This window comes from Podarcis tiliguerta (genome assembly GCF_965153285.1).
Source record: "Podarcis tiliguerta genome assembly, chromosome: 17".
In the NCBI taxonomy this organism is placed as follows: domain Eukaryota; kingdom Metazoa; phylum Chordata; class Lepidosauria; order Squamata; family Lacertidae; genus Podarcis; species Podarcis tiliguerta.
In genome coordinates, this window is record NC_139550.1 from 3,730,617 (window position 1) to 3,751,619 (window position 21,003).

The 21,003-nt window shown below is 46.9% G+C and overlaps 1 protein-coding gene across 8 annotated transcripts in view; it reads left to right on the forward strand.

The window, feature by feature from the left end:
* The first annotated feature begins 309 nt into the window (after positions 1 to 309).
* The window catches only part of CHD4 (chromodomain helicase DNA binding protein 4), a 28,008-nt gene continuing 7,314 nt past the window's right edge, over positions 310 to 21,003 (forward strand). Inside the window, exons 1-34 of one of the 8 annotated variants that reach the window (XM_083419258.1) lie at positions 310 to 398; positions 2,367 to 2,546; positions 5,244 to 5,371; positions 5,528 to 5,722; positions 6,089 to 6,207; positions 6,881 to 7,122; positions 7,345 to 7,472; positions 7,639 to 7,774; positions 8,200 to 8,381; positions 8,489 to 8,728; positions 9,562 to 9,765; positions 9,859 to 10,064; positions 10,476 to 10,607; positions 10,840 to 10,936; positions 12,302 to 12,493; positions 12,587 to 12,787; positions 12,981 to 13,118; positions 13,697 to 13,818; positions 13,931 to 14,104; positions 14,399 to 14,540; positions 15,090 to 15,221; positions 15,339 to 15,456; positions 15,861 to 15,985; positions 17,054 to 17,318; positions 17,428 to 17,600; positions 17,820 to 18,003; positions 18,100 to 18,186; positions 18,571 to 18,659; positions 18,840 to 18,973; positions 19,253 to 19,397; positions 19,575 to 19,740; positions 20,025 to 20,149; positions 20,530 to 20,656; positions 20,841 to 20,918. In XM_083419258.1, coding sequence (XP_083275384.1) covers positions 2,450 to 2,546; positions 5,244 to 5,371; positions 5,528 to 5,722; positions 6,089 to 6,207; positions 6,881 to 7,122; positions 7,345 to 7,472; positions 7,639 to 7,774; positions 8,200 to 8,381; positions 8,489 to 8,728; positions 9,562 to 9,765; positions 9,859 to 10,064; positions 10,476 to 10,607; positions 10,840 to 10,936; positions 12,302 to 12,493; positions 12,587 to 12,787; positions 12,981 to 13,118; positions 13,697 to 13,818; positions 13,931 to 14,104; positions 14,399 to 14,540; positions 15,090 to 15,221; positions 15,339 to 15,456; positions 15,861 to 15,985; positions 17,054 to 17,318; positions 17,428 to 17,600; positions 17,820 to 18,003; positions 18,100 to 18,186; positions 18,571 to 18,659; positions 18,840 to 18,973; positions 19,253 to 19,397; positions 19,575 to 19,740; positions 20,025 to 20,149; positions 20,530 to 20,656; positions 20,841 to 20,918 — 5,023 coding nt within the window. In that variant the 5' untranslated portion in view covers positions 310 to 398; positions 2,367 to 2,449. Of the gene's footprint in view, positions 399 to 734; positions 1,023 to 2,366; positions 2,547 to 5,243; positions 5,372 to 5,527; positions 5,723 to 6,088; positions 6,208 to 6,880; positions 7,123 to 7,344; positions 7,473 to 7,638; positions 7,775 to 8,199; positions 8,382 to 8,488; positions 8,729 to 9,561; positions 9,766 to 9,858; positions 10,065 to 10,475; positions 10,608 to 10,839; positions 10,937 to 12,301; positions 12,494 to 12,586; positions 12,788 to 12,980; positions 13,119 to 13,696; positions 13,819 to 13,930; positions 14,105 to 14,398; positions 14,541 to 15,089; positions 15,222 to 15,338; positions 15,457 to 15,860; positions 15,986 to 17,053; positions 17,319 to 17,427; positions 17,601 to 17,819; positions 18,004 to 18,099; positions 18,187 to 18,570; positions 18,660 to 18,839; positions 18,974 to 19,252; positions 19,398 to 19,574; positions 19,741 to 20,024; positions 20,150 to 20,529; positions 20,657 to 20,840; positions 20,919 to 21,003 lie in introns of those variants that run through there. The other 7 variants (XM_083419263.1, XM_083419260.1, XM_083419257.1 and 4 more) reach the window with 7 other exon arrangements.

Below are 21,003 nucleotides of genomic sequence, written 5' to 3' on the forward strand. Positions count from 1 at the left end.
GGGGGGGGGCGGGAGGGAGTGGAAAGAGAGAGAGAGAGAAGATGCAGTAAGTGCAAGCATTGTCGGCTGTGGCTAAGAGTTGCTGACAGTATTATGGGATGTCTGGCTGGACGAGGACTATTATGGGATGCTTGCCTGAGGAGGGGGAGGGGGGAAAGAGGTGGGAAGCGGCTGGTATTATGGGATGTCTCTGGTGCGGACTATTATGGGATGCCAGGGGGGCTTCTGGTGGAATATTTCAGGGAGGAGTGCGCCTGCTCTGGGATGCCAGACTTGGCAACAGTGGAGTGTGTGTGATTATTATGGGATATGTCAGGGAGTGAGTGAGTGAGTGATGGGGGGGGGGGGAGAGAGAGATTGTTGTGGGTTGGCTGGAAGAGCCAGGGAAGGAGATGAGGGTAAGGTAGTGACTATTATGGGATGCTCAGGGCAGGGACACAGTGCCTGTGGGAGGAAAGTGGAGGGAGGAGGAGGAGGGGGGGGTGAGCAAGGAGAGAATGCGATTATTATGGGATACCTCGGTGGGGGGAAGGGTGGCTACTGTGGTATGTATGAGTAAGGGCGAGTATTATGGGATGTTTCCGCATGGTGTGTGTGCGGGGGGGGGGGAGCGGATTACTGGACGGTGCCCCGCAAGGACTATTATGGGATGCTTCGGGGGTGGGGGTGGGGGAGGGCGATTATTATGGGATGCAGGGCTGGGCTCCCGAGTTTTGTGGACAGGGGAGTATTATGGGATGGCTCGGTCGAGGGGTGGCCTGTGTGTGTGTGTGTGTTACTGAGGTGACGGGGGTGGGACCCGTCGCCAAGGCGCCGTGTGGTGGCGGCCGTGGTGGTGGTGGAGGGGGGGGGGGCCGGGCAAGGGATTATTATGGGATGGAGGCGGGAGCGCTGAGGAGGGGAAGCGAGGGGAGGGGCTTGGCCGGGGCTTTTTTTTTCCCCTTTAAGAGGCGGCGCTGGAGCCGGAGCCATTTTCCCTTCAGCGGCGTCGAGAAATAAGAAGCCGGGGCGCCCGGAGTCGGGTGAGGGCGGGAGAGGGGCAGAAGCCCAGAGGGGGGCGGGGGGGCAGGTGGGGGTTTTATGTGGGGGGGGGGGAGAAAGAAGGGAAAGCTCCCTGGATATTGGGGTCTGGGGGGGGGGGGGGACGACGAGGCAGGAGAGGCGCCGGCTTTCCCGGCTGCACCGCCGCCCTGCAACCTGGGCGACCCGCCGCCGCCTGAGGGAAGCGGAGCGACCCCCCCCCCTTCGCCAAACGCCCCCTATCTCTCCCCCCCTCACACAACTCCCCACAGCCTCTCACGGTGGTGGGGGGGAAGGGGGTGGGGTGCCTTCGTCTTTCTTCTCGGGGGCGGGCTGGAGAATATTAGCCCCCCCCAGACACGTGTTAGGGGGCTGCCTTGTATGTATATATGTGGGAATATTATCTCTTCAGTTTCTCCCCCCCCAACCCGTGGCAAGAGAAACGCCCCCCCCCGTCCCAAACCTCGACCTTCCTTGCCATAGCCCGCCCCCCCCCAACCTCAACCTTCACTAACTGCTCTTCTCAGCCAGCCCCGAAATAAATGTTATTTTATTTTATTTTCCCCCGCCCCCCCCCCAGTTTGGGTCTTTTCCTCCCCCCCCCCTCCTCCCCATAGCTAGGAGGAGTGGGACGGGTCCGACAAGTTTCTCGGCTTGCTTCGAAGCCGCCTTTTTGTTTTACAGCCTGGTCCAAAACTTTAATTTCCTTAGCCTGCTTATGTCAGAAGGAAAACCGAGAGTTAAGCTTTTTATTTTATTTTTTAAAATCCCAACTGCCCATCAAGGGACTCCAGGACGTCCATTCTCGGCCAGAGAAGAATGAGTGGGCTTTGTAAAAAATAAAATAAAAAATCAGCCCCTCATTTCTTATAGCATTTCCATTGCGCGTCTTCTAGTGAGTGGGCGTTTTTTTTCCCTTCTTTTTTTTTTTGTTCAGGAGCTGAAACAAACTCTCTGGGTGGTGGTGGCGGCTTTGAATTATGGTAGCTTTGACCACAGAGGCGCCACCAAGAGGCATTTCTTGACCCATGGGAGGTGGGTTGCTCCAGGCTTTTGTTTCCCACCCCCAGGTTTTTGTCTGTCCAAAATACAGGTGGAACCAAACTGGGAAACCCCAAGTCGGTGGTGCCTGTCAAGATCCTCATAATAATGAGACGGTGACTCGGATTAATTTGGCATTGGCCTGAAGGCCTTCTGAGATGAGGGCTTGGACCAAAGCTGCTACCTAGTTGACTGGCCCTCCCTGCCGCTGCCACCTTTCTCCAGAGATCCAGAGGCTGGTTTTGGGCTGTTTCTTATAAAAAGGCTGCGACTTTTAAGCTTTCTTTCCTTCTCTCTCCCTATAGCCCGTTGCTGGCCTTAGCAGTAAGGAGGCGCCGAGATAGCAGAAGCTTCTTGAGCCCTCGGATTGTCCTCCGAAACAGAGGACATGGCGTCGGGTATAGGATCCCCATCGCCATGCTCTGCGGGCAGCGACGAGGAGGAGATGGAAATCCTTCTGAACAACAGCATCCATCAACACCAAGGTACACATATCAGCTAGCAGAAGAGCGTCGGCTCCTTCGTTTTGGGGGTGCTATGGTGGCTTTTTCGTGAACTAAGGAACAAAAAGAGTTTTCTCCTGTTTTGCATGCTTTGGACCAGTAATGACAAGGTCATGTTCTGCTTAATCCATGCCCTTGCTTAATGGGTTTTGGCGGGGGGCGGGGAGGCATCTTGCCCTGTGTTTCTGATAACTCTGCTACATAGACGTGATGGGAGACTTGATAGTTTGGATCGGAGGCTGAGGGAAATTTTAAAAAAATTGTTCTGAACTTCTTTTCACTGGGGCTGCAAGATTAATCTATAGCTGCTAATGTTTTAGATGTCTCATTTGGTTGCCTCTTTCCATGGCTTCCTGCTGAGTCCTCCTCCTGCTGCCTGGAGAAGGGCTTACTGTAGATCCCACTCAATCATTCCGAATACTCTGAATACGTAGCTTGTCATGCTAGCTTTGCTTTTGAATGAACATGAATGGTGGCTGCGAAAAGACAGGGCTCAGGTGAAAGTTCTGTTTACTAGGAACTTCTGTGTGTGTGATAGAAAGTATCTCATTCCTTGTTATTGCGTCCCTTTTCCTAAAGGTGTGATGGACTTCATTGTGGGGAGGGCTTGTGGGGGTGTGGGGAACCTTTCAAGTGGATTGACTGAAGTGAGGGTGGATGACAGGTTCTTATGCACATTTCAAGCTGCTCTGAAGGGAAATACGAAGTGGAAGGCTTTCTTTCTCTTGCCCACTTGAGAGCTCAACTATGTCTTGTGTCCAAAATGATCTGTGCCCTGGGCTGTTGCATGACCCATTTTCCTCCCTAGCCACACCCTGTGGAGCTTACTTCACAGCTGCTCACCTGCATTTTGGGTTGAATGTGGCCTGCACCATGTGGCAGGGACATGGGAGCAGTGCATTTTGCTGTGTGTCTTTTTGCCTTGGTACCTTTCAGAAGAATTGTAGTTGAGCTCAGTTGTACGGAGTGGCCACCTATTGATTTGGGTTGAGTGCAAGACTATCCCTAGGAACAGGGTAAAAGTCTCCTGGCCTCCGAAGTGCTTTTAGCGCTTGGCCCAGCTGGGAGTTCAGGGGGGCAGACCTGGATTGTGTGTTTTTGAGTTCACAGGCCAAAGAGGGAGTCCACTCTCTCTTACTATTGCTGGATGCTAGAAGGCCTAGAGAAGAGGTGCAGATGATGCTTGAGGAGTGGAGCCTGCCTGAAGTGCGTGGGGAGGGAGAAACATGGGAAAGTCTTGCTGAAGGAAAATACTTCTGGCACAGGATACGTTTGCTGGTTTGGGAAAGCAGGGCTCCGCCCTGTGCCGTTTCCCCTCTGCTCCTTGTCCTTTGGTTGCAGCAACTGCTGTGACCTGTAGCTTCCCCCATCCTGCCCAGTGCCTGTGGTTAGGAGGCCATTTTCCCTTGGAGGGAGAGCTTGTGACTCTGGCTGCGTGTAATGGGCGGGGGTGGCTGCTGAGGGGGGAGGGGAGGGAGAATGGCTGGTTACTGTGGATCTTGTCACAAAGGAAGCTGCCGGCTGGCTGTGCCCCTCTGGGCTGTTGGGGGTTGGAGAACAGATGGGAGTGTGGTCTGTCGGGTTAAGGAGTGACATGTTTGTGTGTGTGTGTGTGTGTGTGTACGCATGCTCGTGCTTGTGCATGCATGCGCGTGCACCCACATGAGAGGGGGAGAGGGAATGAGTTAAAGCTTGCATTTGCATAGCGAGGAGGTGATTTGTGAGTTGTGAGAGGGCTGGCACCTGAGTTAGCACCTGGTGATTGTTAGTACTCAGAACCTCCATTTCAGTCTAGGTAGGATGGGAGAGTTGAAGCAGCATCCTGTTGAGTTTGCTGTTAGCTATGAAGGTTTCTTCAGGGGGATTTTGAGGAAAGTGGGAGAGAATGTTTGTTGTACCCTGATCATTATCTAGCAGGTGTATCTTCAGAAGTTCTTGCTTGCAGATTCAGATTTTTCATTTGAAACAACATGCTAAGGGATGAAGGGGGTAGTGCTTTGCTATTCAGTTGCATTAAAAGCCAGTACTGTTCCTAGTCTGTATTTTGCTCTGGTGCTGGACTAAACAAATGTCTTCCATATGGAATAACTTCACTAAGCAAGAGGTAGAGGGAGATGCATGAAGACACGTAGTCTTTGTTGGTGCATTGGAAAAATCTTGAAGCAGGTGGCACCATCCTCATTCACTAGGTGAGACCTAAGATGGGTTGAATGCCCCTGGGCAAAGGACCCCCTCCCTCTCTTTGAGTTGCAGTAGGTTTGTGAGGATACAGGAGAAAGCTGGTATAGGAAGAGCTTCCAATTTCTTTCAATGAAGCCTCCCTGTATATGATTTTTGGGAGGAGATCAGAGATGCCTTGTTCTCTTTAATCTGTTAGCGCCAATTTTGGACTAGTACTCCAGTCTGCAGTTACTTCAGTGCAATAGCAGGAGGTTGGAACACTGGAATCACACCCATGGGAAAGACAATGGGGGTAGAAATGGGCCCAGTTCAAAAAAAAAAAAAAGAAAAGAAAAGGTGAGGAGTGACCCTATTGCATATGGTCTAACTTGGGAGTGTGGCAAAGCAACAATGGACTAAGTACAAGTGGAGTGTAGTCTGTGGCAATGGGATTGTGAAGAAGTACCTAGGCATTGGAAAATGATTAGTTACCCCTGCTGCCTTCATAATTTCCCTCAGAGCCGGAAGAAGAGCCAGAGGAAGAGCTGTTATCAGAGGCAGAACTGCCAAAAATCAAGAAGAAGAAGAAACCCAAGAAGCTGAAGGAACCTAAAGTGCCCAAGCTTAGTAAGCGCCAGAAAAAAGAGGTAAGAAATAGAGTAGGACTTGGGGATGAGGGAGAGAAAAGCAGCTTAATGTACAGATGGGTCTGCATGTTGATTATATTACAGTCTTGCTTCCCTTTAGAAAGAACATTTTTTGGGTGCTGATTTATGTGCTTTAATTATTCCCTCCCCCTCCAGCTTGGAGACAGTTCTGGTGAAGGAAATGAATTTGTGGAGGAGGAGGAGGAGGTGCTGCTGCGCTCCGACAGTGAGGGAAGTGACTATACCCCTGGGAAGAAGAAGAAGAAGAAACTTGGGGCTAAGAAGGAAAAGAAGAGCAAAGCCAAGCGCAAGGAGGAGGAAGAAGAGGAGGATGAAGATGATGACTCCAAGGTGAGAAGATCCAGAATGGCTCATTAAATCACATGAACACATAATTCCACTGCTGCTATAGTGGTTACCCTTGCTTATCTTACTTGTTTTTGTACTTTAGGTTTGGGAGGGAAGGGTGGGCACAACACAAGGTGCTGCTAAAAGAGGGTGATGTTTTCCTTCTTGAGGGTCTAAGGGAATTCCCTGTCCTGCTTTTGTAGGGTAGGTGTGTGTGTCTTGGGTTCTTCTTCCTTTTGGCCCAGTCCTCTATAATTTCCTGCTGATCCTGCCTTTCTTTGACAAGCTTCCTGCTCATGGCAGGAAAGTGTCTCCTTGTTGAAACTAGTATCTTTTTAACTAGCAACTTTTCCCTGTCCCTTTCTCCAGGAACCTAAGTCTTCTGCCCAGCTTCTAGAGGATTGGGGCATGGAGGATATTGATCATGTTTTCACAGAGGAGGATTATCGCACTCTTACCAATTACAAGGCTTTTAGCCAATTTGTCAGGTGCGTCGTTCAGTCTTTTCATATCTTGGGAATGCAGGGCAAGAAAGACTTAATAATCTAGCAGACGATGAGATATTGAAGTGTATTATCTGTAAGTCTCTGGTTTAGTTTTTTGTTGAATGGCAAATAGGCATGCTACTTTTTCTTTGCCTTGACACCTCATCTAAAGCAGGGGATAATACTACTTGGCTTACAAGGCAGTTGTAAGAATTATTGAGATAATTTATGTGAATTTCCATGAATGTTTTTATATCGAAAATGCTATATAAATTATCACAGTGTTCCAGGCTTGGGCACTTGGCGTTACAGAATTGTTGGATTACTGTAGGAAATGGGTTAGGCTGCAATCCTAACCCTCACTGGATTCAATATGGCTTACTTCTGAATAGGAATGTATAGATTTGCATGTTAACTATTACCCATAGAAGGATGGAAGACATAAATGGAGGGCCTAAGTAATTAGCCTCAAAAATCTTCGGTTTGTGGCAGAGTTGGGGACTTAGGAGCATACCTAGCTTTTCTAGGAATACTAGAAAATGTTTTTCTCCCATGTGTTAGTTGGCTTCAGGGGCGATGGGAGGGGCTAACAGTCTTAAGAATAGGTTGTAAAGTTTGAGCTTCCCAAAGTCCAGACCATCCAGCAGTGCTCTTTTCTTTTTCTTCCCCCATGTAGGCCACTTATTGCTGCTAAGAATCCCAAAATTGCTGTCTCAAAAATGATGATGGTGCTTGGGGCCAAGTGGAGAGAGTTTAGCACAAACAACCCCTTTAAAGGGAGCTCCGGGGCATCTGTGGCAGCTGCGGCAGCTGCTGCTGTGGCTGTGGTGGAGAGCATGGTGGCTAACGTGGATACAGTTGTTCCTCAGCCCCCAGTTGAAGTCCCGCTTCGGAAGGCTAAGACCAAGGAAGGCAAAGGTGAGGTGATCATATGGGGACTGTTGTGATGATGAGTGGGGGGGAGGTAGGGGTTCATAAGCTCTGTACCTTCTTCTAGCAACTTTGATCAACTGTACTGCAGGGCACCCATTAATTCACTTCTGGAAAAATCTCGCAAGATTTTACATTTCCCTTTAAAGCACAGCTCAGCTGGGATCTAGGTACCATTTAATAATGGGGTGATGATGGTCTGTTTTCTAGGTCCCAATGCCCGAAAAAAACCCAAGGCTAGTCCTCGTGTTCCTGAGATCAAAAAACCCAAAACCAAGAAGGTGGCACCCTTGAAAATCAAGCTGGGAGGATTTGGCTCCAAGCGTAAAAGATCATCTGTGAGTTTTTCTTTTTCTGGTAAGAGGGTGGGAATTTTCTCTTGGCCACATTGTCTCTTGCAGGATATGGGTGTGTGGGTTTGTGTGGGGCAGCCTCAATAGCACTGGGTCACAAAGTCAAGTTTTCATATTCCTTTACAGTATTTATTTATTTTTGTACCTCCAGAGTGAGGATGATGACCTGGATGTTGAGTCAGACTTTGATGATGCAAGCATCAACAGCTACTCTGTGTCAGATGGCTCTACCAGTCGCAGCAGCCGCAGCCGCAAGAAACTAAAAGCAGGAAAGAGGAAAAAGAAAGGTACTGAGCTCTGCTTGGCTCATACGGGAGCTGTGTGGAAAGTGTGTGCTCAGGAGCAGGGATTTCATGATTGCAAGTGTCTGGAGAGTGGTTGGGGACCATTGGTATAAAATATTTGCTATTGCGTACCTAGGGAAGAAGTCAAACTCTGCAGACTTAAAAGATTGAGGGATTTCCGACGGGACAAGACACGCTGTGAGGAAAACTTAAAGTTTGTGTTACGTCTTTTTATGGTACACCCATAGCCATTTTCCTGCTCTGACCCTTGGGATACAATAGTGATATCCAGGCTGTGCTCTCTAAATAATAATTTTTTGCTATCTAGATACTGCTCTGTGGCATGAGATTGGAGTATCCTCCTTGTTGCTTGAACCTGCTGCTTGCTTAATTGTTTAAAAGCTTTCTCCACTACCTTGCTCTGCTAGGAGAAGAGGATTCTGCTGCAACTGTTGATGGCTACGAAACGGACCACCAAGACTACTGTGAGGTGTGCCAACAGGGGGGAGAGATCATCCTGTGTGACACTTGCCCTCGTGCCTATCACATGGTTTGTCTGGATCCAGATATGGAGAAAGCGCCAGAGGGCAAGTGGAGTTGCCCGCACTGTGTGAGTTTTGGGTTCTATGACGCAGCTAGAGGCCTGGGAATGCAGGGTTAGGAAGACAGCTTGAGGGACTTCAAGCACCTTGGTCTAACGGATTCCCTCCCCTATAGGAGAAAGAGGGTATCCAATGGGAGGCTAAAGAAGATAATTCTGAGGGTGAAGAGACCATGGAGGATGCTGTGGGAGATGCAGAGGAGGAGGATGATCACCACATGGAGTTCTGCCGTGTCTGCAAAGATGGAGGAGAGCTGCTCTGCTGCGATGCCTGTCCTTCTTCTTACCACATCCACTGTTTGAATCCACCTTTGCCAGAGATTCCGAACGGAGAATGGCTTTGTCCGCGTTGTACTGTGAGTTCCTGTGCTCTTCCACAAATGGGAAATACAAGCTGGGTTTGTGGGAGTCCCCTGAGTGAGATAGCATTTGAATCAAGATAGCTCGCGCTGAAATCCTGCTCTGAAAAGCATTTGAGTACATTTTTGGATCCTACTCTCCAGGCAGATTATTTTTTTGTGGTTAAAAAGTGACTATGTTCATCTTTTTGCAATAGGAATCAGTTTTTGCCAAGTATTTAAAAACAAAGTTAGGTCCTTGTGTGTAAAGGGAGAGTCTAGATTAGCATCTTGTGATAGGTCCAGGGTCTGGGTTCAATGTTGACCCATAAATATTAGAAACAACATAAAATCCAGTAAGCTTGTCATACTCCCTCCATAAATGTATGAGGGTCTTTCTCTTACAGAATCATAGAACTGTAGAGTTCAGTACGAGCAAAACACTACCTTCAGCATTGCCTCCTGGACTCTGGCCAAAATGTTCTTTATAGGAAGCCTCACATGACTTTTAGCCCAAGCATCTTCATCTGTTATGTCTAGGTTGTATTCTCACGCCTGGTGCAATCCACCTGCATTTCCCATCTTGCAGCCAATCTACAATTTATAAAGAAAATAATTGGAACCTTTGTAGTTCAGTCAGTAGGATAGGAGACTCTTATTGTCACAGTCATGGGTTCAAGCTCCATGTTGGGCAAAGTATTCCTGCATTGCATATGTCTGGGGAAACTAGATGACCCTTGTGGTCCCTCTATGATGACTCTATGATTCTAAATATGAAGCAGATTGGATACAATGCTGTTCAAAAGCTGTGGTGGGGACTGATTTCTAATCCCATGGTCCATCTTCTCCAGTGTCCATCTTTGAAGGGTAAGGTGCAGAAGATCTTGACTTGGAAGTGGGGACAGCCCCCACCAGCCACGCCGGTGCCACGACCGGCTGATGCAGACCCAAATGCACCTTCTCCGAAGCCCCTGGAGGGAAGACCCGAGCGACAGTTCTTTGTCAAGTGGCAGGGCATGTCCTACTGGCATTGTTCTTGGGTGTCTGAACTACAGGTAAGCAAAAGGCATCTTTACTTAGAAGCAGAGCACAGAAATTGGCTAACCCCACGTCAGGACGGGGTGTAACTGCATCTGTTTGTACCTCAGCTGGAGCTGCATTGCCAGGTACTGTTTCGCAATTACCAGCGTAAAAATGACATGGATGAACCTCCTGCAGGAGATTTTATGGGAGAAGAAGAGAAGAGCCGTAAACGTAAGAACAAGGACCCAAAGTTTGCAGAGATGGAGGAGCGTTTTTACCGTTATGGAATCAAGCCAGAATGGATGATGATCCATCGGATTCTCAACCACAGGTGAGGAAAGAAGTTGAGATTGCCTCAGTCTCTGAAACATGAATGGTTGAACATTCCTGAATTGAAAGTGACTCTAAAAGGTCCTGAAACACTCAAAAAGGAGAAATAATTCCATTTGTCTCTAGCCAAATGAATGTAAAGACACACCTTACCTTATATATTGTCTTTCCACACTCACACAAACATGTAAAGAATAATATAACAGCAGCAACACCAACCAAGATAAAATCAGTAAGAACCAAGAAATCCAAACACACAATTCAGCCTCCTTTTCTGTGCCTCCTCTGATTCCCTTCATTAACTGTATTGGGGGGGGGGGCGGGGGACGGGGGACAGGAACAATATATGCAGTTTTCATCCTTTACTACTTTACATAGACTGTGATATTCATTTAATCTCTCTTTCCTTTAGCATTGATAAGAAGGGGAATGTTCACTACCTTATCAAATGGAGGGATCTACCATATGACCAGGCTTCTTGGGAGAATGAGGAGGCAGAGGTACAGGATTACGATATCTACAAGGCTGCATACTGGAACCACAGGTGAGCATGGATTTCATTCTTTGGTAAATGGGTCAGATGTGAGAAAAGCCCAGCTGAGTTGGTAATGTGAATTGAAGCATAGCTATCCTAAGATCTTTGTAGCTTTCTCTCTGAAAGGAGAAGGATACTCCACTCAGCCCTGGGGTGCTTCATTTGGAAGAGTTTCTTCTTTCCATCTGCTGTGTCGGAAGTACAGAGTCTATACAACCTGTGTGCCTTTTATCTTGCACAGGGAATTGATGAGGGGTGAAGAAGGAAGACCTGGAAAAAAGATAAAGAAAGTGAAGTTGCGGAAATTAGAGAGGCCCCCAGAAACACCAACAGTGGATGTGAGTTAATGGCTTTGAGGGGTGTGGGAGGGAGACGCAAGAAGGGGAAAGAACATGGTGGTCCTGCAGTTTGTACGTTCAAGGTCGGAGACAGTATGTTCTGTAGCTGGAGTGAAAACTACTTATCTATAATGCTTTTGATCACCAAAGCAACCCTTTGTAATTTTTATGCATTCTGTGGAATCTTGGTCCTGGACCACTTTTGATGGCATTAAGTTGCAGAAGCATAGGAGCCAACTGCTAGGGAATGAGGTCTCTTCGCCCCTCCCCAAATACAATATTTGAGCCCCCCTCCCCAGTTGATGGGCAGTGCCAGTCAAATGGTGTGTGCTGTGTCTTGTGATCGATTATTTTATTCAAGTTGGCACCCTGAGAGTAGCTCAGGCCAAAGACAGTGAGGTGGAGCAGTTTGCCTTTTTTTGCCATGGGTGGAAGAGGGATAAACGCAGGCGCACAATCTAGTTCACCAACATTCTGTAAAGAGGACAAAGATAAAGTAATATTCACCAGAGCAAAGGATCTTGTCTGCTGAGCTACCATCCTCTGCGGCTACTAATTTTTTTGTGTAGTATCAGAAGTCCACTAGGTGCTATACTAGAGTCTCCATATTCCAAAGAGCAAAAACCTGGACACTCACCCACCACCATCGGGGCACATCTCCATCAGACGCAGAGAGAGAGAGACTGGATGGAAGGGAGGGAGGGAGATGGTGCATTGTTGGAGGGCACTGGGGAGGGAGGCAGCTGGCGTGAGCCAGCCCTGCGCTGAGAAAGAAATTTTGCCGCGTTCTGAAAATTCCCCCTGCACACCCATTTTCAGGAGCGGGATCCCGGATATGTCTGGGGAAACTAGGACGTATGGCAGTCCTATGCTATACAGAACTTGCACCATTCCTGCCTGAGGAAATTACTCTTGACTTTTCAAAGGAAGCAACAAGCTTCCTTTTGCATTGTGTTCCTCCCTTAGTTCTTGCCTGCTTTGCCCATATCCTGTTCTCCCCAAACAATTTTCACTAGTAGAGGTTTGAATAAAATATAGGTTACCCTTGATGTGGCCTTAATATGCTTTGCACCTCCGCATGAAATGGTATGCATGTATGAGGTACGTAGCTTAAAAGCTGCACAAAGCTGGTGTGCTAATGGCCTGTTTTAATGTTTATACATACATTGAGCACGTAGAACCCTGCTTAGATGAGGTGGTCTTTTTTTAAAAAAGTAAACATGTGCCATGCAGTCAGTTTAAAACTTACTGTTGAGCCCTAGGCTGAGATGTTACATGTTATCCAACTGGGCAAGACTCAGCTTTCTCTAATAGCAGCAGTAGCAGAAACTGAACATTTTCAATTGTTTTTCTCCATCTCTGCAGCCAACTGTGAAGTATGATAGACAGCCTGATTACTTGGATGTGACTGGAGGCACCCTGCATCCTTATCAGCTTGAGGGTCTGAACTGGCTGCGTTTCTCTTGGGCTCAGGGCACAGACACCATTCTGGCAGATGAAATGGGTCTGGGGAAGACTGTCCAGACAGCTGTGTTTCTGTATTCTCTTTACAAAGAGGTGAGGTTCCAGAAGACGTTGACGTGCACATACATATCTTTATTCTGGAAGTCTGTTTCCTGCTGTCTTAACATCAGATTTATCTGATTATAGGGACACTCTAAAGGACCTTTTTTGGTGAGCGCTCCATTGTCCACCATCATCAACTGGGAGAGAGAATTTGAGATGTGGGCCCCAGACATGTACGTGGTGACTTACGTGGGGGACAAAGACAGCCGGGCCATTATCCGTGAAAATGAATTTTCCTTTGAAGATAATGCTATTCGTGGGGGAAAGAAGGCCTTCAAGATGAAGGTATTACAGCAAACTAATTGGAGTTAGTGCCTCTCTTGAGAACTTTGTAATGTTGCAGGTTCCTGAGTGAAGCATTGAATGCCAAGTAATCTCAAATGATGGAAAGCTGGGTTTTTGTGAGTGTGGGTCTGGCCTGTGGTTATACCTTTCCTTGCTATTTGTTTCCCTAATGTGCAACTTCTGATCCTTGCAGAAAGAGGCATCTGTGAAATTCCATGTATTGCTCACTTCTTATGAGTTGATCACTATTGATATGGCCATTCTAGGCTCCATTGACTGGGCCTGCCTTGTAGTGGATGAAGCGCACAGACTGAAGAATAACCAGTCAAAGGTAGGGAGAAATTTATCTTGGATCTGTAAACTCTTTATTCCTTTTCCCATGTTTTATGACTGATTAGAGGGGCTTGCCAAGATTAGACACTGCTCTCTCAATGTTAACAAACTTTTCAGAAGACTTGACGTAAGCAGCATTTTTACACTGTTTATATATGTGTGTGCACCCCTGTATGAGGAAGCTATTAACCCTCAAGAACTGCTTTTGTGTTTGCTGTGCAGCAGCTCCTAATTTTGTGCACTATGATTAAGGATTGTTCTTGTTTTAAAAGAGGGATGAACAGTGCCTTATTTGAACATGCTTGTTTTGTTTTTGTTTTTTTAAAAACTTCATGTTAGTCTCATATTCGTTATTTTCTGTGTTGTATTGGAACAGTCTGATGCTCCTCAGGCTGGCCTGCAAGTCCTTTAATTGTTGATAGGTTATTGTAGTTTTACAAAAGCTGAGAACTTGCTTAGAGATTACACGATCGGTGTCTAGTCTCCTGTGCAGATCTGTATGTTTGGAAATATGTTGTGAATTTGGTTGACTTTCTATCTTTCCTTTTCTTGCTGTGCCCTTCACACTTCCTTCAGTTTTTCCGGGTGTTGAATGGCTACTCTCTTCAGCACAAGCTGCTACTCACAGGGACACCCCTGCAGAACAATTTGGAGGAGCTTTTCCACCTGCTTAATTTCTTGACGCCAGAAAGATTTCAGTAAGTCCTGCAGTGTGCACTCAAGCACAGCTTCCCTGTTGGGTTGCTGTTCCCATGTTTCTTGTTGTGGCTTTTTAATTTCTCCTGACTGTCTGTCTGACTTCCCTCATAGCAACCTAGAAGGCTTCCTGGAAGAGTTTGCAGACATTGCCAAGGAGGATCAGATCAAAAAACTTCATGATATGCTGGGCCCACACATGCTGAGGCGCCTCAAGGCCGATGTCTTCAAGAACATGCCTTCTAAGACAGAGCTTATTGTCAGAGTGGAATTAAGTCCTATGCAGAAGTGAGTGTGGGAGGATAGTCCTTTACTCCTTTAGCTGAGTATCTTGACATTAACATGGTTTAGCCTATGCTTCAGGGTGCTGGAATTCTAATATGCTCACTTTCCTGTTCTTGGTTTGTCTCTCATGCTGATCAGCTGCATAAAGTAGATTTGTACTGGCTGCTTTTCTGAGTACAAGGTGGGAGAATGGAAGGGGACCTGTGCTTCCACAGATAGTTCTGAGGTAGAAGCGAAGTGTTTGCAGCAGACCTAAGAAATAAGTAACCAGCAATGTGGATATTCATATTTTTACAGAAAGTACTACAAATATATCCTGACAAGGAACTTTGAAGCACTGAATGCCCGGGGTGGTGGCAACCAAGTTTCTCTGCTCAATGTGGTTATGGATCTGAAGAAATGCTGCAATCATCCCTATCTCTTTCCTGTAGCTGCCATGGTAGGTTCTGTCTCCCAGAATTTCCCTTTCAAGTGCTCTATACACTTTGCTCTTAATTGTCTAAGCACTGGGGAATGGGCCTGTTGTTTTATCTCCCTTTCCTGCTTAAACCTTCATCCTGATCTTAAATATTGTCATATGTATTGGTTTTACGAAGCACAACTATCATTTGAGGGCATGGTTGCGAGCAGCAGTTGCCACGTCATTAGCTTTTGAATGTAGTAATTGAAGGGAAGTTTATAACTTGATGATCATCTCAAAAGACTGAGAATTGGCACAGAGCAGGAAATTTATTAAGTAATAGGCCATCTGTTTCTTGCTATGCTGCCTTTTGTATGGAACTTATAGGGCAGCTGCAAAAAATAGGGAGAATTGCTAGAGAGGCATAGGTAAGAAAAATGAAGTGGAAGGAATACATGATAAGACTGCTGGAGTCCCTACAGGGTAAGCTAAGCTGTTTGACACTTGTGAATCATTAATGGCCAGGACCAACAATTTGAAGAATACTTTCCCTCCCTTCTTCACCCCCCTTTTCAATTTTTCATGCAGGAAGCACCAAAGATGCCCAACGGCATGTATGATGGTAGTGCCCTAATCCGGGCCTCTGGGAAGCTGCTTCTGCTCCAGAAGATGTTGAAGAACCTCAAGGAGGGAGGTCACAGGGTGCTGATCTTCTCTCAGGTAACCAAGAGCTATTGTGTAGTGGGGAAAATTTTCCAGATGGTGATGGGTTAGCTGAATGCATTTTGTATGTTTTTACTCCAACTCATTTCTTTGTCTCCCCCCCCCCCCCCAAAGATGACTAAAATGTTGGATCTGTTGGAAGACTTCTTGGAACACGAAGGATACAAGTATGAGAGAATTGATGGTGGGATCACAGGAAATATGCGTCAGGAAGCCATTGATCGCTTCAACGGTATGTTATGAGACAGAGTACATAATGGCAGGCACGGTTACCCTTGGCAGGAACCAGGGTTCCCCTCTCATACTTTGCTGAAAATGTCAATTCGCCCTTTACAACAACTAGCAGGGCAGCTGTGTTGCTCTTTGAGCTGTCACAAGACCTCTTTGCTGTAACAGGCTAACACATTTGTTAGCATATAAGCGTTCATGGACTACAGTCCACCACCACCTGATAAAGCAGACTGTAGTCCCTGAAAGCTTACACCATAACAAATCAATTAGCCTTTAAGGTGACACAGGATTCTTTGTGATTACGCTTTATAGTATCCCTGCTCTATTTGGAGAATGGTGAAAATGAAGGTCTAGATGATCCAAGTATGTGATAATCTGACAGTATCTTGTCTCATTTATCTCTAGCTCCTGGTGCTCCACAGTTCTGTTTTCTGCTTTCCACCAGAGCTGGGGGGCTTGGCATCAACCTCGCCACTGCTGACACCGTGATAATCTATGACTCTGACTGGAATCCACACAATGATATTCAGGTGAGTTTGAGCAGCAAAATAAAAATCTCCCCCCCCCCCCCATTGCATCAGTGAGGAGGAATCTGGAAGCAGCCACTTGCATTTTAGAGTAACTATAGTTTACTATGGTTAATCTCAGCTACGGCTAGCGAAAACAGCTAGTTCATAAACTGATTTCAAACTGGTTTGTTTCAACTAACCATACTTAAGAGTTACCGCAGTTTGTCAGCAGCAAGGCCACCTGCTCTTGATTGTAAGCATGGCCTTCTCCTTCCAGAACACCCAAGTTGAAGGTAAATCAAGGGATGTATTCTGGTACATTCCATGGGAGCAACGGGCATGATTATTGCCCAGGAGTGTGACAGGACTTGGTGTTTCATAGAATTGTAGAGTTGGAAGGGACCCTGAAGATCATCTAGTCCAATTCTCTGCAATGTAGGAATATGCAACTGTCCCATATGGGGATTGAAGCTGCAATCTCAGCATTTTCAGCACCACACTCTAACCAACTGAGCTATCCAGGTTCAAATAAGTGATAAAAAGAATGCAAGTATAAAGGAAGGTGCAAGGGGATATTTTTTGGATATGGCTAAAGAACAGGGAGGAATCAGAAGGAACTGAAGTTATACAAAGGCTAGGAAGCGGGAAAGCTGAGCAGAATATGCTGTATATAGCTTGGGATTGACTTTAATGCTGTTAAAAGAGTCAACTGGGAAACCGTGTGATGAATAGAATCCTGAGCTTTTTTGAAAGTACTCTGAAGTAAAAGCACACTCTATTGGTCCCCATTAAAAAGAAGAAAAAGTTACAAGGGGGTTGGATGGCTATACCATCTGCGTTTAGTATAAAGCGAAAGTAAAACCTTTCAGACTCCTGCTATTCTACAGGAGGTGTGAAAGCCCAAAGCTTGCCTAGGATCATTCTTGTAATGCTAAGCTGTGGTTTGAAATGGCTTGGAAGGCATACTAATGTGGCAGTGGGCAAAGGGATAGGTCTGCTTTAGGAAGGCAAGGAAATGGAAGGACCCAAAGACAGCAGAAGGAGGCAGTTTAATGAATGAAGACTGAAAGAGTACCTTTTTCCTCTCAGGCCTTCAGCCGTGCTCACAGAATTGGACAAAACAGGAAGGTGATGATATATCGTTTTGTCACACGAGCGTCTGTGGAAGAACGGATCACGCAAGTGGCCAAGAAGAAAATGATGTTGACCCATTTGGTTGTGAGGCCAGGGTTAGGCTCCAAGACTGGTTCTATGTCTAAACAGGAACTGGATGACATCCTCAAGTTTGGTACTGAAGAGCTTTTCAAAGACGAAGCCACTGAAAGTGGCAAGAATCTACGTAATGTGACACAATGTGAGTGAAGTGATTAACTTTCCTTTAGTTAGAGCTGTTGCTCTGTCCCCTTTCAGCTATCCAACAACTCCTTGATTACAGCAAGACTGTCCTCCTCCCCCTCCTCCAGGTGATATCAAGGAAAACGAGGATGGCAGTGTCATCCATTATGACGATAAGGCAATTGAACGCCTACTGGACCGGAACCAGGATGAGACGGAGGATGCTGAGCTTCAGGGCATGAATGAGTACCTGAGCTCCTTCAAGGTGGCCCAGTATGTGGTGCGTGAAGAGGAAATGGGGGTAAGTGAGAATTGACCACCTGCTTTCTGATTCATTTGTTTCTTGGTGCAAAGGCATTCACTGCTGGTGGCTGGAGGATGGAATTCTGGAGCAAGTGTGGGTTTGAAGCTTCAATCCCAAACCTCCTTACTAGGGTGAAAGCTTTACTTGAAGGCATTGGGATTTCTGAGTAAGTATGCTGAGGATTGCCTCTTCATTTTTCTAATTTTCCTATGTTAGGAGGAAGAGGAGGTTGAACGGGAGATTATCAAACAAGAGGAGTCTGTGGATCCAGACTATTGGGAAAAGCTGCTTCGTCACCACTATGAGCAGCAGCAGGAAGACCTGGCCAGGAATCTGGGCAAGGGCAAACGCATCCGCAAGCAGGTCAACTACAACGATGGCTCTCAGGAAGACCGAGGTAGTTGTGCGTGCGTGAGATAGGAGGAAGCAGCTTTACAAAAACAATGGTTGGGTTTTTCGCAGGCAACTGACTTTGGGCATTCTGTTCTTTTTCCAGATTGGCAGGATGACCAGTCAGATAATCAGTCTGATTACTCTGTAGCCTCTGAGGAAGGTGATGAAGATTTTGATGAGAGGTCGGAAGGTATGTTGAGGTGTTGTGCATTTGGACTCCTTGATTCTGGGAAAGCGCAATAAGGAGGTGCTCTGAGCTAGAGTGGGGTAGAGTGTCAGGGCAGAACTAGAGAGACCACCCACTCAGCCATGAAGCTCTCTGGGTGACCTTTGACCAATTGTGACCTCTCAGCCTCACAAACTTTAGAGGGCTGCTGGGATTTAATAATTGTTAGGGTTCATTGAGAAACACCCTGCCTTGAGCTCTTTGGAGCAAAGGCCAGGTATAAATTGAATAAGCGAAACAGATTGGAAGCTCTTTATATGATTGCTATGCTTTTCCTTGCATACCAAACTCCATCTGATTCAATATACTGTCTTAAACTGCTACTTCTCCCTTTTTCTGTCTTGCCAGCTGCTCGCCGTCCTAGTCGGAAAGGCCTGAGGAATGACAAAGACAAGCCGCTACCCCCACTCCTTGCTCGTGTAGGAGGCAACATTGAGGTAATTCTTAAGAGTTTTATACTCCCAAAATTCTGAGAGTTTTATACTGAGGGTTTGGCATAGAAATCTTCCAAATTAACAAAATCAGATCCTTTGTGGAACACATGAGCCTCTATGCTTGGGGGGTGGGCGGCTGCTGCTGCTGCATTTAAGCTTTTTCCCTCTCTTTCTCCTGTTCAGGTTCTGGGCTTCAATGCTCGCCAGCGGAAGGCCTTCCTCAATGCCATCATGCGCTATGGGATGCCACCTCAGGATGCCTTTACTACCCAGTGGCTGGTGCGGGACCTCCGTGGGAAGTCAGAAAAGGAGTTTAAGTGAGTCTGGCGTGCTGGTTGGAGGAGGCGTAACTTGAAATTCCCAAGAAAGAGTGGAATTAGGGGAACAAACTTTGCTTAGCCATGTCTGGGCTGGGGAGTGATGGAATTTGACAAGCAGTCTCTGGGAACCAAGCTAGTTTGAGTGGAATAAGGGAGATTGCTGGTCGAGAACTTGCACACACTTTAATTGTGAGTCTTGCTGGGGAATTACTTGCATCGAGGGTTTATGCAGTCATGATGCTACCAGTCTTTTTCACGCTCCCTTCCCTCCTTCAGGGCCTACGTCTCTCTCTTCATGCGCCACTTGTGTGAGCCAGGAGCGGACGGTGCAGAAACGTTTGCTGATGGGGTCCCACGCGAGGGCCTGTCCCGGCAGCACGTCCTCACACGAATAGGGGTCATGTCTCTCATACGCAAGAAGGTGGGTATTAAAACAAAATTTTTAGAGACCTCTAGATGGCCCTTAGCCTCTTATATGCATTGGATGGACTAGTTGGTGACTAGTTTCTATTTTTGGAGTTCAGAAGGACACTGATGCATTTAATTGGTTTTGACTTGGAACGACTAAAATGTGTTTTCCATGTCCCCATCCCATTAGGTGCAAGAGTTTGAGCATGTGAATGGACGCTGGAGTATGCCAGAGCTAGCAGAGATAGAGGAGAACAAGAAGCTTTTGCAGCCCAGCTCACCTTCCCCCAAGACCCCAACTCCCTCTACGCCAGGAGACACACAGCCTAATACCCCTGCCCCTGTTCCTCCACCTGGTGAGAGCCCTGCCTTTGTGTTTTTGTTAAAAGAGCCCCGTCCAGCCTTCAATGCTGCTCCTCTTTCCAGCTGTGACAGAGGACTTGGGGCGGACGTAGATCAAACCAACTCTTAATTTAGGAGGGCTTCCTGGAGCTAAGCCTAGCCCTCAAAGGCGCAAGAGGACATGTGGATTGTCTGCATGGGAGGAGGGCCATTCCAGGGGATCAGAGTATAGAGACTTCTGAGTCCCAAGTGGTGTGTGCTGAAAGCTTCTTCTGCTTTCTCCCCTACTGATTTATAGAGGAGGTAGTGAAAGCAGAAGAGGGGGTCACTACCAAGGATCAAGGGGAGCCCACAGAACCTGAGAAGGAGACTAGTCCCACTGTTGCTGCTGCTTCCACTGCTGAGAATGAAGCCCCGGTTGAGGTGAGCTTCAAGGGATTTCTTCATGTTGCTGCTATATAAATGCATTTCTTCTTCTGATCTTTGGAATGCTCTGCTGATGACTGAGGTTCTTCAGCTTTCAAATGCTGCTGTCCCTTGGCCATATTGTCTTTGGGAGACGGGGAGGGAAATGTGGCTTTTAATCAGTTATTCCTCCGCCCCTACTTCAGGATTCTGAAGAGAGACATCTATTTTGAAAGATAAATGCTTTGTTTTTAAAAATTCAAAACTTCGTAAAGCAGTGAACAGTGTCCATGGCTGGGAATGTGCTGTGAAACCTGACCACAGGGGTTGGTATATTTTCTTACACTCCACTGAGTAAGATTCTCACCCCTCTTTCTTTCTTTCTCTTGCCCACTCAGCAGGCTCCTCCTGCAACAGAGACCCCCGCACAGGAGGCTAAATCCCCTGTGAATGCTGTGGAAACCGAAGAGAAGAAACCAGAAGACGTAGAAGTGAAAGAGGAGCCAATGGAAACGGAAAGCAAAGGTATGGCTGTTAATTCATAGAAGCATGTGCAAGACATATGGCATTCCAGAGCATGGGGGGCTCTCTGGCGCTGATGTCAAGGAGAGTTCACAGGGCTACCAAGATTAACCTGGTTGGGACTGAATTAGCCTCTGCTTAAATCAGGATAGATGCATTCAATTCTTAAAACCTTCCTCTCCTGCAGCTGACATAGAGAAGGTGGAAGAGAAGACGCCTGCGGAGTCAAACCCTGAGCCTCCAACAATTAACCTTGAGGAGAAGGGTGAGCATTCTAGGCATGGCTGGTATGGGCTTGGCTGTGCATACTGTCGCTGCGGAGATCTGGGGACTAACCAGCAAGTTCTTCC